General features: G+C 35.7%; 1 protein-coding gene across 8 annotated transcripts in view; it reads right to left on the bottom strand.

Annotated features, from left to right (window-relative positions):
• ASCC3 (activating signal cointegrator 1 complex subunit 3) overlaps positions 1 to 13,744 on the bottom strand; it is a 274,324-nt gene that overhangs the window by 198,491 nt on the left and 62,089 nt on the right. For all 8 annotated transcript variants that reach the window (XM_054195069.1, XM_054195072.1, XM_054195073.1 and 5 more), the window contains 2 exons: positions 2,891 to 3,091; positions 2,292 to 2,432 (listed from right to left, as the gene is read on the bottom strand). In XM_054195069.1, coding sequence (XP_054051044.1) covers positions 2,292 to 2,432; positions 2,891 to 3,091 — 342 coding nt within the window. The remainder of the gene's footprint in view (positions 1 to 2,291; positions 2,433 to 2,890; positions 3,092 to 13,744) is intronic.

The following is a 13,744-nucleotide window of genomic DNA, read 5'->3' as shown; positions in this document are numbered from 1 at the left end:
AACGCATACATTAGAGAGGCTGACAAGTGAAATAAAATTTTGAAGCAAGAATCAATTTAACATCAGGTAAAAAACAATGAATGGAATCTGCTTGGACGAGGTGGTTTAAGTGCATAGATAATGAAAGCTCATGTTGTTCACATGAAACAATATATACCAAGAGCAATAGGCAAGATCCAGCACAAGTAAGTGCCCTTTCCTTAGTTTATAATAAGGCTACGTATCTTCTGTGCACTTTGATACGCAGGGATAAAACAAAGCCCACTGCTGGGCTCCAGCGTCTGCAAGAACTGCAGCAGCAATTACATCGGTAACTCCTGGATTGGTGTTCTCTCTCCTCTGCACCTCCTACAATTCTGATTAATCATAAGGAAAGACTGACTAGCTACAACAAACAAAAGACAACAAAAAATAAGTATTTCAGTCACAGAATTTTTGGTCTTTATTATTTGTCTAACCTTTGCAATGTTTTGAAGAGCAAAGAAGCAAAATTAGGGCCTTGTCATTTCTTCTTGATTTTTATACATTAATCCACTTTAGCCGCTTCCCCAAAAGAAAATGAAGAATTACGCTACCAATGGTATTTTGGACTAAAGAAAGCATGATGAAGCAGACAGTCTTTCTACACTTAACTTACTATGTTGCTCTAAATTAATACTTTGTATCTATTAATAATTTCCCATTTCTAGAGTAATACAAATTCCAACTTTGTAAACTATTTTCCATATACATTTCTTAATAATGCCTGAAATTAATTGTTTGTTTTTTCTTTCATTACTTTGCCGGATATAAGCAGAGTCTTAGTAATGAGGTGAGATTTTATGAATTTTGTTGCAACCTAGGACAGCAAGAGAAAACAGCAAAATAGCACTTTTCCATTCTACATTCATCCTGGTCGTCAAAGTTTGTAGTTACATTCAGAGCAGGCTTTTCCACTGTCACTTCAGTTTTGCCAGTGATTACACATGCTCTCTCGCTTATTAAAACTCTGACCTACTTGATTACATGCCCTAGCTGAAAAGTATTGTGAAAACAGGAGATAATTTTAAATGATGATTTGGTCTATGTAAATAATTTCAATGACTAAAATGTCACTATTTGTAAGTTTTTTATTTTGTAAACCCAAATTTTAAGCAGAGTGTTGCAAAGGAATTCTGATAAGGTACCAGTGATATTGCTTTGTTATTTATTGGTTGCCACAGCATTGTGACTGTGTCAATATGTATGCATATACATCTTCTAATAAGGACTGTTATCTGGGACTTCCTACTAGCCTACTGCAGGGGTCCTCTTTATTATTAATTTTTCTTTATAATTAAGCTTTCTTTAGTCTTACCATAAAAATGTAAAATACATCAAAGCTAAGACTGACAAAATATGACTCACCTGAATCAATAATTACTGCAACTTACATTTATAAATATTCATATTGATAATACAATCAAGTCTTATTCTGTCTCTCGGACCAGGTAGGAGGGGGAGGGTAACGACAATGAACTTTATGTAAGAACAGATGTAAAACTATCTCAATATTTTGCAAAAACGGTATTTCATTGACACAAACAACATTTGCCTGAAATAAATATAACATGAAGTATCTGCTAAAACAGAAAAATTCCATCTATGCAATACCACTTATGAGGCTAAAAAAAGTAAAATTTATTAATTTCTGTGAATGCTAAAACGTTTACTCTAGTGATGTCTTATACTTTTCCTCATTTGTCCTTAAAAAGGAAAAGTAAAATCAGCCATTAACAGGAACCTACAGCTTTATTAACTTTTTTTTCCCCCATAAAAAAGGTAAATATTATTTTGACCTATTTGCAACAATGTTGCTACAGCATTTCAACTTTATCTAGAATTTACCATTTGCAGACCAGACCTTCAGCTTTTCAAAGGTGGCAATTATCAGAGCATGCCAAATCTGAAATTATGAATGTTAGCCAACACTTGGTTTATAATCCTGAAAGGGTAGGGGGGCACAATCCACTAAGGTTCACAAGCTGGAAATCAGGTAAGATTTTATACAGGGGTTATAGGGAAGTGGGGTGCCGTAGACTGAATGGGAGAAACCAAAAAGTTTAATGAGCCCATTGCTTAAGATATTTCAGACGTATTAATGTTTCAATAACTTAGAATTGAAAGTCACATTTTAGAACACAACCAACGTAATTACAGACTCAGTAATAATATTTCATCTGCTTCATCAACACTTTTACAACAACTTTTTAAAAAAGACTATGAAGAGATAGGAACACACACAAAACAGTATTTAAAAATACCAAGCATACCTGTGTTCGCAGAATTTCGCCTTTTGACAGTTGCATATCACCAGTCAACTCTTTCACAGTAATGCCTAGTGGTTCCAGACGCTTGCTGAAGTAATTTGTCATTTCAGCTGCCAAAGCCTTCATAGGAGCAACATACACAATCTGCACCAAAAGGACACTCGCTTGATAAATGAGCAAACCCCGCAATGTCGTTTGTTTCATGGCAACCATTACAAATCACAATTTATTGTGAAATATGATGCCAGGCACTTACAGTGAAAAATCTTAATAGTGATATATGAAAAGTAGTTATCTTTGCTGGATAAGTGTGCAGCTGTTTAAAGGACAATGGATTTTGTTTATACAGCCTCATCACTTTGAAAATTGGTTCTGCATCAAAGCTAAATGCGTTTTCATAGCTTTTAACTCGCATAATAAGATTTTTAGAACACAAATAAGAACAGCTTCAACAGTAATGAAGTAAATCAAAACTAGCCTTATCTTTTACTTGGAAAAGTGTAATACCCTTGAAAACTTCCCGATTTCATGTTCCCTATATAACATATAATGCGTTTTACCTTACAAGTTAAAAAGCTGCTACTTGGTCATTAAACTCCTACCTTAAACTCATCCTTTTTGATAACACCATGGTGGACATGCTGTCGAATTTCATGAAGGACTGTCAGCATGGCAATGTTTGTCTTCCCAGCTCCAGTGGGGGCACAGATCAGCATGTTCTCATTTGTGTTGTAGGCAGTCTCAAAAACTATAGATTGGATACGGTTTAGTCTTTTCATGCCTTTAAAAGCAAGTTGTCCAATCTGTTAAAACAAACAACACACATACGTTGAGCTTTTCATATATGTGTGTGTGTGTGTGTGTATATACATTAACAGTAAAAAAAACCACATGGTAACAAAACTTAGGATATCTGTTGCAATAGATTTATTATGTTTTTATTATACTTATAACAGTCTTTATTTTGAGGGTACCACCCCCACCCAACCTTCAAATATTGAATCCATAAGGAAAACAAAATATAGCAGGACAACATCTCTTAAAAATCAAAGTCTTTAGCTGCACGCTATTTCAGCATTTAATTTGTTTTTAATCAAGATTGATATAAATAAATATATCAACAACCATACAGTAAAATAATGACCTTTTAATAATTAAACTTCAGTAAAACAGCAATAGTCAAATTAGACGAATATAATCTTTAAATCTAAGATGACAAACTACCGCTATTCTAATGGAAGAAGAGGCAGCAATACACAGCAACCTGCTGAAGAAATAGATTATTAAAAAAAGTCTCTCTGATTAATTTTATGCAATAAAGTTTAATTATCCAAACACACACACACAAATTCAGTAACAACCTTCTCTTTGTTTCTGAGGAAATCTCCATCCTGCAATTGTTAATGTTCAAACCTTTCTCCAACAATATTTACAACAAACTGCAGCCTCCAAAAGTAACATAAAACTTGTATGTATAGTCCCAAATAAACCTTGAACACGTTTTAAAAAATTAAATTATATAGCTAATATAGGCAATTATAGTTATTACAGTTTAATGATGTTTAAATCTTATAAAGTACCAATCATCAATTATAAAAAAATTTTTTTTTGTTCCTCTTGGTCTCTCTGAAAAATGAGATTTTCATCAAGAAAGAACTGCTGTAGACAGTTACAATGTCTGCATTTGAAGATTCTAAAATTTTTTCAACTGCTTTTTCCTTAGTCACTTTTCACAGACACTTAAAAGAGACTTCATAACACAGAATTATTTGCTTTCTACAGATTTAATTACTGCACTGCTTCTAATAATAATCATGAAAAGTATCTTACTGATATTTTTGGCGATTATAATTTTTATTTTAATTGTAGGAAACAACAAAAGTACAAATTCCCTGCAAAGAACAGTCCTGAAAGTACCTTCTAACGATCTCCCTTTCCATTATTCTAGGTGCTTTAGTTAATTCAGTCATTTGCTGTGGTAATAGTTTCTCTAATGTTAATAATATTCTTTCCAATTCCAAACAAATTATTTGAGCAGGAACCAATTTATTACTACCTCAAGTAACACAAGCTTAGGAATGAGAGCTTTACCGGCTATTCAAATCAACTATTTTATTTAACTTTGTGCCAAACAGCACTAGCTCTATCACTTTGCTGCAGCTTCTGGTAGCAGAAGGCTTTGGTAGCAGCCTCTGTGTGAGAGACTGAAATGCCAACTACAAATTTAGGCTAACGCACCATTTTCACAATACATGACAATGCTCTACTCTTAAACGTAGAGGAATGATGTACCTAATGAAGGCCAACTGCAGTTTATTCTAGAGGACCTGAAATATTAAAAAAAACAACATTCATTGATATAAAAGTCAATGAAAATGCTATGCAATTAACATACTATTTATTTTTGAAGATATTCTTTTCAATTTAGCAGTACCTTTGTCTAAGCAAAGCTTTCAGGTTGAAAACTTCTCATGCAACACTGAAAAAACAAGTTCCATTCAAATCACAGACTGCATTGACACATCTCAAATATATTCAAATATTTATTCTAAACTGTTAAGTGCCTTTGGTGAAGCAAAAAAATACATGTAGCTAATGCAACTACTTCCAGTATTTTCATCAAGTTTCTTCAATTTTTTAAGTGACTGAATTTCAAGATCGCAACACTTTTCACTTTTAATGTTCTTTCATAGTTTATTCTGCTTCCAAGATTGCAGGGGGAAAGCTTGTTTGTTTTGCGCCAAGTTTTGTATACATAATGTTTATTTGGTGTATCGTCTTCAAAATTCATTTCGTCTCCATGAATGAGACCATTAGAAAGTGTTAATGGGTTTCCTGGAGACCTGCTGATTACATCAGTGCTATCAGGGTTCAATCAGCTATTTTTATGGCTTTCTTAGTCATTTTAGGTTTCTAATTTGCCTGTTACTTCATTTTGAGATTTCTTGACAGGTTGTTGAAAATGGTTATATTTTTCTTTTTCTCTCCCATTCTATCTAATTGGTTTTAGAAGCTATTATAAACACCGTATAGTTCACACCGCTAAACACTGTTTACAGTGTTTATAATAAAGGATCTATGGAGAGAACTCACAAACACAACTGGTGATTACAGAATTGAACTAACAAAACATTACATTGCACAATATGTACATTATTTAAAGAAGCATTTTTTAAACAAAAGCAGAAACATCGTTGTCTAAATGAAGTCAAGTGTGAGTATCTTCAGAGAAGAACAACAGACATAGTCATCAGTCTCACAGTTGAACACGTGCAGCTTTACACCTACAGGTCTTCTATGATGGCATGACTGGCTGGGTAGCTGAGGGGAAAAGAGTGGATGTTGTCTACCTTGACTTCAGCAAGGCTTTTGAGACTGTCTCTCATAACATCCTCATAGGTAAGCTTTGGAAGTGAGGGGCAGATGAGTGGACAGTGAGCTGGATTGAGAACTGGCTGAATGGCAGAGCTCAGAGTGTTGCGAACAGCAGCCCAGTCCAGTTGGAGGCCTGTAGCTAGCGGTGTCCCCCAGGGGTCAATACTGGGTCCAGTCTTGTTCAACATATTCATCAATGACCTGGATGAGGGACTGAGTGTACTCTCAGCAAGTCTGCTGATGATACAAAACTGGGAGGAACGGCTGACACACCAGCAGACTGTGCTGCCCTACAGCGAGACCTGGAGAGGCTTGAGAGTTGGGCAGAGAGAAACCTTATGAAATTCAACAAGGGCAAGTGTAGGGTCCTGCACTTAGGAAGGAATAACCCCATGCACCAGTACAGGTTAGGGGTAGGTTAGGGGTTGAGCTGCTGGAAAGCAGCTCTGCAGAGAAGCACCTAGGAGTCCTGGTGGACAACAGGCTGACTGTGAGCCATCAACGTGCCCTTGTGGCCAAGAAAGCGAATGGTATCCTGAGGTGCATTAAAAAGAATGTGGCCAGCAGGTCGAAGGAGGTCATCCTCCCCTTCTACTCTGCCCTGGTGAGGCCACATCTAGAGTACTGTGTCCAGTTCTGGGCTCTCCAGTTCAAGAATGAAAAGGAACTACTGGAGAGAGTTCAGCAGAAGGCTATGAAGATGATTAGGGGGCCGAAGCATCTCTCAAGAAGAAAGACTGAGAGACCTACGTCTGGTTAGCCTGGAGAAGACTGAGAAGGGATCTCATCAATGTTTATAAATGTTTAAAGGGCTGTCGTGGTTTGGGCCTAGCTGGCGGGTGTCAAGAGGATGAGGCCAGCCTCTTTTCAGTGGTGCCCAGTGACAGGACAAGGGGCAACGGGCACAAACTGGAACACAGGAAGTTCCATCTCAACATGAAGAAAAGCTTCTTTACTCTGAGGGTGGCAGAGCCCTGGAACAGGCTTCCCAGAGAGGTTGTGGAATCTCCTTCTCTGGAGATATTCAAAAGCCACCTGGACGCATTCCTGTCGAATCTGCTCTAGGTGAACCTGCTTTAGCAGGGGGATTGGACTAGATGATCTCCAGATGTCCGTTCCAACCACTGCCACTGTGTGATTCTGTCTCCCTACAGTTGTGTGACTGTTAATACCCTTAAATGAAGTGTCTTTAAGAGTTTTCTAAAACTACTGCCTATAAGAATATATTGTTCCAGCTTCTCTTAATCTTTAGGTTGGCAGTGTAAGACATCTTTTTCTTCTACATTTAAAAGAAATTACATATATTATAGCCCTGGGATATGTAATTGTTACCAAAAATAAACAAATATTTAGATAAATAAAAATAATTTCTTGTCTCTTTTCCTACTGGAAAGTAGTAATGCCATGGATGAAGATTGACTTGGTAAGCAGCAATAAACAAACAGATGTCCCAGAAACACCAGAGGAAGCTGCGTAACTAATTAGAAAAATGAACCTCAGCTTCTTTTCTGGAAAGATGCTAAGCCGACTGGAACGGGAACGTTAAGAGTCGAATAAAGATTAATAAAAAATAAACCCCATAAAAGCCTGGTTAGGAACCAGAAGCATTTTTTCAAAATAATGGTATTCTGACCAGAATCTAGACTTTCATTCAACACACTGACTAATTTCCAAGCAACTCACAAGAAAAATGTGGGCACTGACAAAACAATACACAACATTCTTAATCACAATACACAGTCAACGCGTAATATTCTCTGAAAGGTGACTCTGCAGGAACATATTAAGGATTAAAAAGGCTATGAGAGAAAGGAATTCCAGAGGAAAACGGTATCTTAAGACTTCTTCAAGCCAACTCCCCATTTGTTGAAAAAATTATTACAGATTACCCTTCCCCAAAACATTGTTTTATTCCAAACAGTAAGTCTGCTAAGTGCATAATCCAAAACCAGTAGTTCTGCCATTAAAAATCAGTAAGAAAAAAAATGGACAGTGGACAAAAATGCAACAGTATGCACAGAAGTCCATAGTTTGGCAAACGTACTAGAAGATTTGATTTTTTGGTCATTTGCACAAACTACCTAGTTTGAAAACTGAAAACAATTTTTTTCCCTCTGGCATATTAACGTCAATCAAGACTTCTACAGACCAATTTTTTTTTTCAGATAAAGCAGTGAAATCTCTTTTTCCTTAAAGGAGTGGTAGCCACTGGATGGCAGAATCTGTTTCTTTACTGAAGGTGAATAAGATGCAACATTCTCCAGCTTTCTGTTCAATAGCTGATTTATCCCTAGAATTCTACAGAAACCAAAGGAATTTTAAGCAGAATACAATGTGAGTGCTATTCTCAACAAACACAATTTCATGCCTAATGTGGTGCCATTTTTACATAAGCATGAATCAATGTGAAAGACCACTGAGAAGCAACTCTTTCCACAAAGCACAAGATGATATTCAAGGCAGCTCTGATATGCATGTGTAAACCCTTCATTTTTACTTCAGTAAGCTTTCCAGTTCTTTCCCAAGGAATTTACTATTACAACTAATGCATTTACAAGTAAATGAGATTACACTTAATGAAGATATTCTAAATTAGTCATTTTGTTAAAACTATATTTTTGTGTTCGTGCTCTAATGGCATTTTAAAAATAGGACAAAACTGTTAAAGACATTAAAGTAATATTCTTGAACGAGTCCATACGATTCAGTCTGCAGGCAAGCTACAGCTCAGAAACACAACTGCTTTAACAACTTAGTGCCTGTTCCAAATAGCACAGGCCATTACCACTTCAGGCAGTTTTAGTCATGCCATTCATTAGCCAGACTGTGTAGTTCTACAGTCTAATAAATATGATACAGAAGATACTTTTTTCCCCAGGCATACTTCTGAAACCTGCTGCGGTCTATAGCGCTCTCCCTCACCCAGAACAAAGGGGCGCTAACTACAAGTTCCATTAAAAACGGAGATCTTCTTTCACTCTCCCTATCACTTTATGCATTAACACTAGTCGACAGAAACAGCTTACCAGATGCAATTAACCTCAGTATCACAAATTTTCACTTGGTGGCCCAATGTGGTCTTAAGTCAACTTCAAGGTACAATGCCAGCACTTTAGTAGCAGCTTCTAAATTCAGTATTGGTGTTCACAGACAGAGCATAACAGGTCTTACCAAATCTATCCAGAGCAACACTAGAAAAAAGTATAACCATATTTAATTCTTAGCAATTTATCTAGAAAATATATTTGGGTGTTATGTTCCTTAGAATTATCATATTTTATTGATTTATCTACAGGTCATTCTCATTGTATACCTCATTCTAAAAGAGATTTTGTCCTGTCCACATTAATTTTTACAGTTTTCATTGAACACAAAACAAATTTTCTCATGGTCTGAAATAAAAAAATGTTAATCATCTGTGCTAATTTCCATAGCATAAAACTGCCTAAAATAAATGCTCCACAATGATGACTACTTCTGTTGTACTATAACAAAATAATATTACTATCCATTTATCATAAAAATAATACATTGCACTCAAACGAAGTTTAAACTTTCAGCATTTCTCCTACTTATTGCCTTAATTTTAATATAGGTATACTTTATAATATATGTAGATATATTTTAATCAAAAGGTCTTATGTATTTCAGATGCAACAAATTCCATTCTGCCGTCAGTTGTTCTACTGCACTTTCAGTTAAAAAACTGGCAATAGCATGACAAATCCACGTTGTTTCACAGAAAATCCATGAACGTGAGGAAACAAAGCTCAGATGATGTCCCTTGTTTTGGCACGCAAATAATCTCTAGGTCACCTTTCCTCATTGCTGTACTTTGGAATGTTGTTGGTTAAAACATGTATCTATGCATACTCAGTCATACACACACAGAAATACATATTTATGTATACATATGTATACACACATACACATCTTAATAAATACATTCCCATTATCCCTTCAAATTACGAACATTTAGTAGTCCCCCTTGCTTTCTAATTATACATGTATAGACTTACAGCACTTTTGTGCCAGTGTAAATCCTATTTTGTTATTGAAGGTACACTCAGAAATAAACATAGATGTAACGCCTACGGACTTCCACAGTCTCCCTCTCCTGATGATACTTTTCATATTCTGCTACTTTCATGGAGGTGGCAGCTCATGAGATTTAGGAACAACAATAAATAAATCAAAATATAACTATATAAATACCATAAAGGTCAAATTATTTTGATATTATCTTAGGAGTACTATTTCAGAACATAATTTCCTACCTGCCTCAAAGACTGAAATGTTGTCTTTCAGAGCGCATATATATATATATATTTTAAGCTAAGGCTCATAACATGTGAAAGAAAAACTGCATGATGTTTGGATCTGCTCCATTTAGCGCCAAGTCATTACCAGTGAGATTTCATTGGACTTAGGGGGACAATTTTTGTAGGAACAAGTAGCATACACAAAGATATGAAAATTATATAAGCATACCAAATAGAGCTTAGGATTGGATTTGAGCCATAATCAGCATTACAATTTCTTCGAGTAAGTACATATTATGTCTCATCCAAAGTGTAGTACCTGAAGAGTTATGTGCTATAAAGGAAGCTTGGAGTAAAACACATTAGACAGATGCAAGTAACAACAGGCACCAGAGAACCAGCAGCTGGTTTCAAAGCCGTACATGCTACAAGTGACTAGACTAGTCTAGTCTTACATAGTATAGCTATCCGTGTCACTATTAGTGGTAATCACAGGATCATTTAGGTTGGAGTTCATCTAGTACAACCCCCCTACTCAAAGTAGGATCACCTACATCAGGTGTGCAGTTGGTTTCAAATATCTCTGAGGATGGAGACTCCACAACCTCCCTGGGCAAGGTGTACCAGTGCTTGACCACCTCACAGTAAAAAAATTCTTTCCTGTGTCCAGGTGAAGTTTCATGTGTTTTAATTTGTGCCCCTTGTCTCTGGTACTGTCACTGAGCATCACTGAGGAGAGTCTGGCTCCCTCTTTGCTAATCATTCTCACATCAGGTATTTATACACATTTGTAAGATTCCCCCTGAGCCCCGTCTTCTCCAGCTCCCTCAGCTTCCCCTCACATGAAAGATGTTCCAGTCCTTTAATTAGATTAACAAGCCAGAAGAAATTCCTAGAAATGACAGATAATGAACCATAAGGATAAAATTATACTATGACATCCTATAGAACACAGAATCATAGCCCATGAGACTTTCCTGAATATGTTTTTTTATTTGAATTAAACATCATCTTTTAGATTGATTTTTAAAATTATCACCACATTCACTGGTTAATACAATAGCTATTTAAGTAGCAGTAACTGTCAGAAACCAGGGAAATTTTCACACTTTCAGGTTATATTAATGTAATTAAATTCAAAACAAACACTGCAAAATTTTCCCAGAGTCTGACAGAGAGTTCACAAGAATAAAAATGTATCCATATATTCATATGTTCATTATATATGAAAGGAATACCTCTGCTTAAAGCTATCATAGCACACAAACTATGAAAAATATTATGGTTTTACTTTATTTGGAATACTGTTTTTAAAATCCTGATTAAACATTTCCCCTCCAGACTTTTGGACTTCATGTTTGCCAAGATACTGAAACTGTTATTTTTCTGAACAGTTACTCTCAGAAACGTGAAACTTCCGGACAGGTCGTAACAGCAAGTGTTCTTCAACAAATAAGCTTTCATTAGAGAAGAACCAGTCTCCATCCAGAGGAAGTCCAGAACAGTTGCATTAAAAAACAAATTGCAGCAAAATCTAGTAGTAAATTAGTCTCCTACTAACTATGGTAACATAGGGGCTTCCTTGAAAAAACAGACCAATAAAAAAACCCAAACTAAATAAAAGAATAAATAAAAAAACCCACCATATCTTGGTAAGTTTTGGTTGTTTTTTGGTTTTTTTGTTTTTTTTTAAAACCGTCAGGTTCTACCATCTGCTCTCTTGAAGAAAGAGCAGAGATCCATTCAAAAGCAAGAGTTTTTAGGGAAAATATTTAACTTCATATATGACAGCTAAGAGCTAACACGCCTGAAGTAATTTCAACAAAAATCCTTTTTAAGTCTATAGATACATTGCCACCAACATTATCTAAACTATTCTCTTGACAAGATATGCTATGCAAACAACTGCAGCAGTCATACCTTTTCTATAGATTTCTGAATTATTCAATCAGTTATTATTGTATTAAAAATAAAACATTAAGAAATATTCTTTGGTTCAATGTATAGATTAAAACCAAAGACTTTTGCATATATAGACCCAAAATCAAGTTGATGGAAATGATGGGAAAGCACCATAGCTCCAAGGCTTTCACTGCTCTGAGTTAAAACACTGAAACAGCTTGGGGAATCTCCTCCCCTCACTGGGAGAATTGCTATGTTCCTCAGCCTAGTTATAATATGACAAAAGTTTATAGACAGAATGATTATACCCTCTGGTGATTTGATTTGAGGAAATGGATAACAAAGTGTTTCAGAAAGATTTTTCCATAAAAGCAACTATTTCTACAACACAACAAATGTACATAAACTTTGGCATCCAAATAGACACACAGGCAAGATTCTGATTTCAGTGACACTATTGTACAGTCAAAAGTATCTGATGCCAAGAGAATTACAGCAATGAAACAGAGATCAGAACACAGCCTCCTCTAGAGCTTTCTGATGCCATTTGTGAATTAGACACAAAAATTACCTTGAAGTAATGCAGGTAGTAGAAAAATAGCAAAAGGAAAATTGGCAACAGCTGTGGCATTTCCTAATAACATCAGAAGTTAAAATTTTATGAGGATAGAAGGTTTGAGTTTAAATTTTCTCACATTTCATCCATATTAACAGTATCAAATAAAGTTTCTTTCCTTTAAACTTTAAAAATAACCTAATGTTATACAAAGCCGAGAGCATGGAAGAATGAAATGCAAAAAGCTCTGTGAAGATTAAAACATTTAAAATGTTGTTACCCTTAACAGCAAGGTTCCTATTGGATTACTATGTATTGACACCTCCACTACCACCATCTCCTTGACTCTTCTAGATGGAACAATGAGGTAACTGATGTTTATATGCCACAGCCTATTCTACAGGTTTGGGGTTTTTTTTTCAATTCAGAGAACACTCATAATTTCTTACACTTGTATGCAACTAAAACAGACTCCTAGCTCTGCTGATAGCATATCACTCCCTTAATTTATTCCCCCTGGAAAACATAGTGCATCTCTTTAAAAGAAAAGGGAAAAAATATCACTGTTAGAGGCACACTGTCTCCAAAAAAAAATGTACTCGAAGAGTTAATACAGAAAACCCTTTTTGAGTTGTTCAAGAATATAGACACCGCAAGAAAAAGGGAGAAATCCAACAGGTAAGAAGGAAAGATAACAAACGCATCAGGAAAGGAATTATGTAAGTTCTGGCCATTGGTGAGAAAAAAGTTAATCTACTAACACACAGCACAAAAACTGAAGCCCTTTTATGCAACCAATATAAAATGGTTTTAGCTAAATTTTCACAAATAAAGATATTGTGGTATGATATGAAAGTACACACAAGCTACTTTTTGAAAGTTGAATTCTTGCATCAATCACCATTTCTGAACTCATTGGCAGAATTTTGAAACAACCGCACCATATCAAGAGAGACCCAATTTATTCTTTTCCTTCCATATTCTTGTTGCAGTTTTGAAAGAATATGCCACTACTAGCATTAAACAAAAAAAAAAAAAATAAAAAGCAAAAAGATTTCTACGCAGTAAGTTGTGTTGATGAGGGCATATACTCACCTTAAAAAAAGGTGTGACTACTGCGAGTAGCCTAGACAGATAACTGGAAAATCTAATAGGAATGGAGAGTACTGACAGAAAAGAGCAGATAGTTTTTGGCCAAACCTGAAAAATGGTGACCGTGAGGAAGAGACAGACATAAGACAAAAGGTATCAAAGTCCAGAACCTCCCATACCACACAGACTTATGTGAATAACTGAGGTATGAGTCAGGATAAAGACACAAAACTTTCTAATGGGCTGCATCTGGGCATTTCCATTCAGCA

The sequence above is a fragment of the Rissa tridactyla genome, chromosome 3 (genome assembly GCF_028500815.1).
Source record: "Rissa tridactyla isolate bRisTri1 chromosome 3, bRisTri1.patW.cur.20221130, whole genome shotgun sequence".
In the NCBI taxonomy this organism is placed as follows: domain Eukaryota; kingdom Metazoa; phylum Chordata; class Aves; order Charadriiformes; family Laridae; genus Rissa; species Rissa tridactyla.
This window is presented reverse-complemented; position numbering and strand designations above follow the sequence as displayed.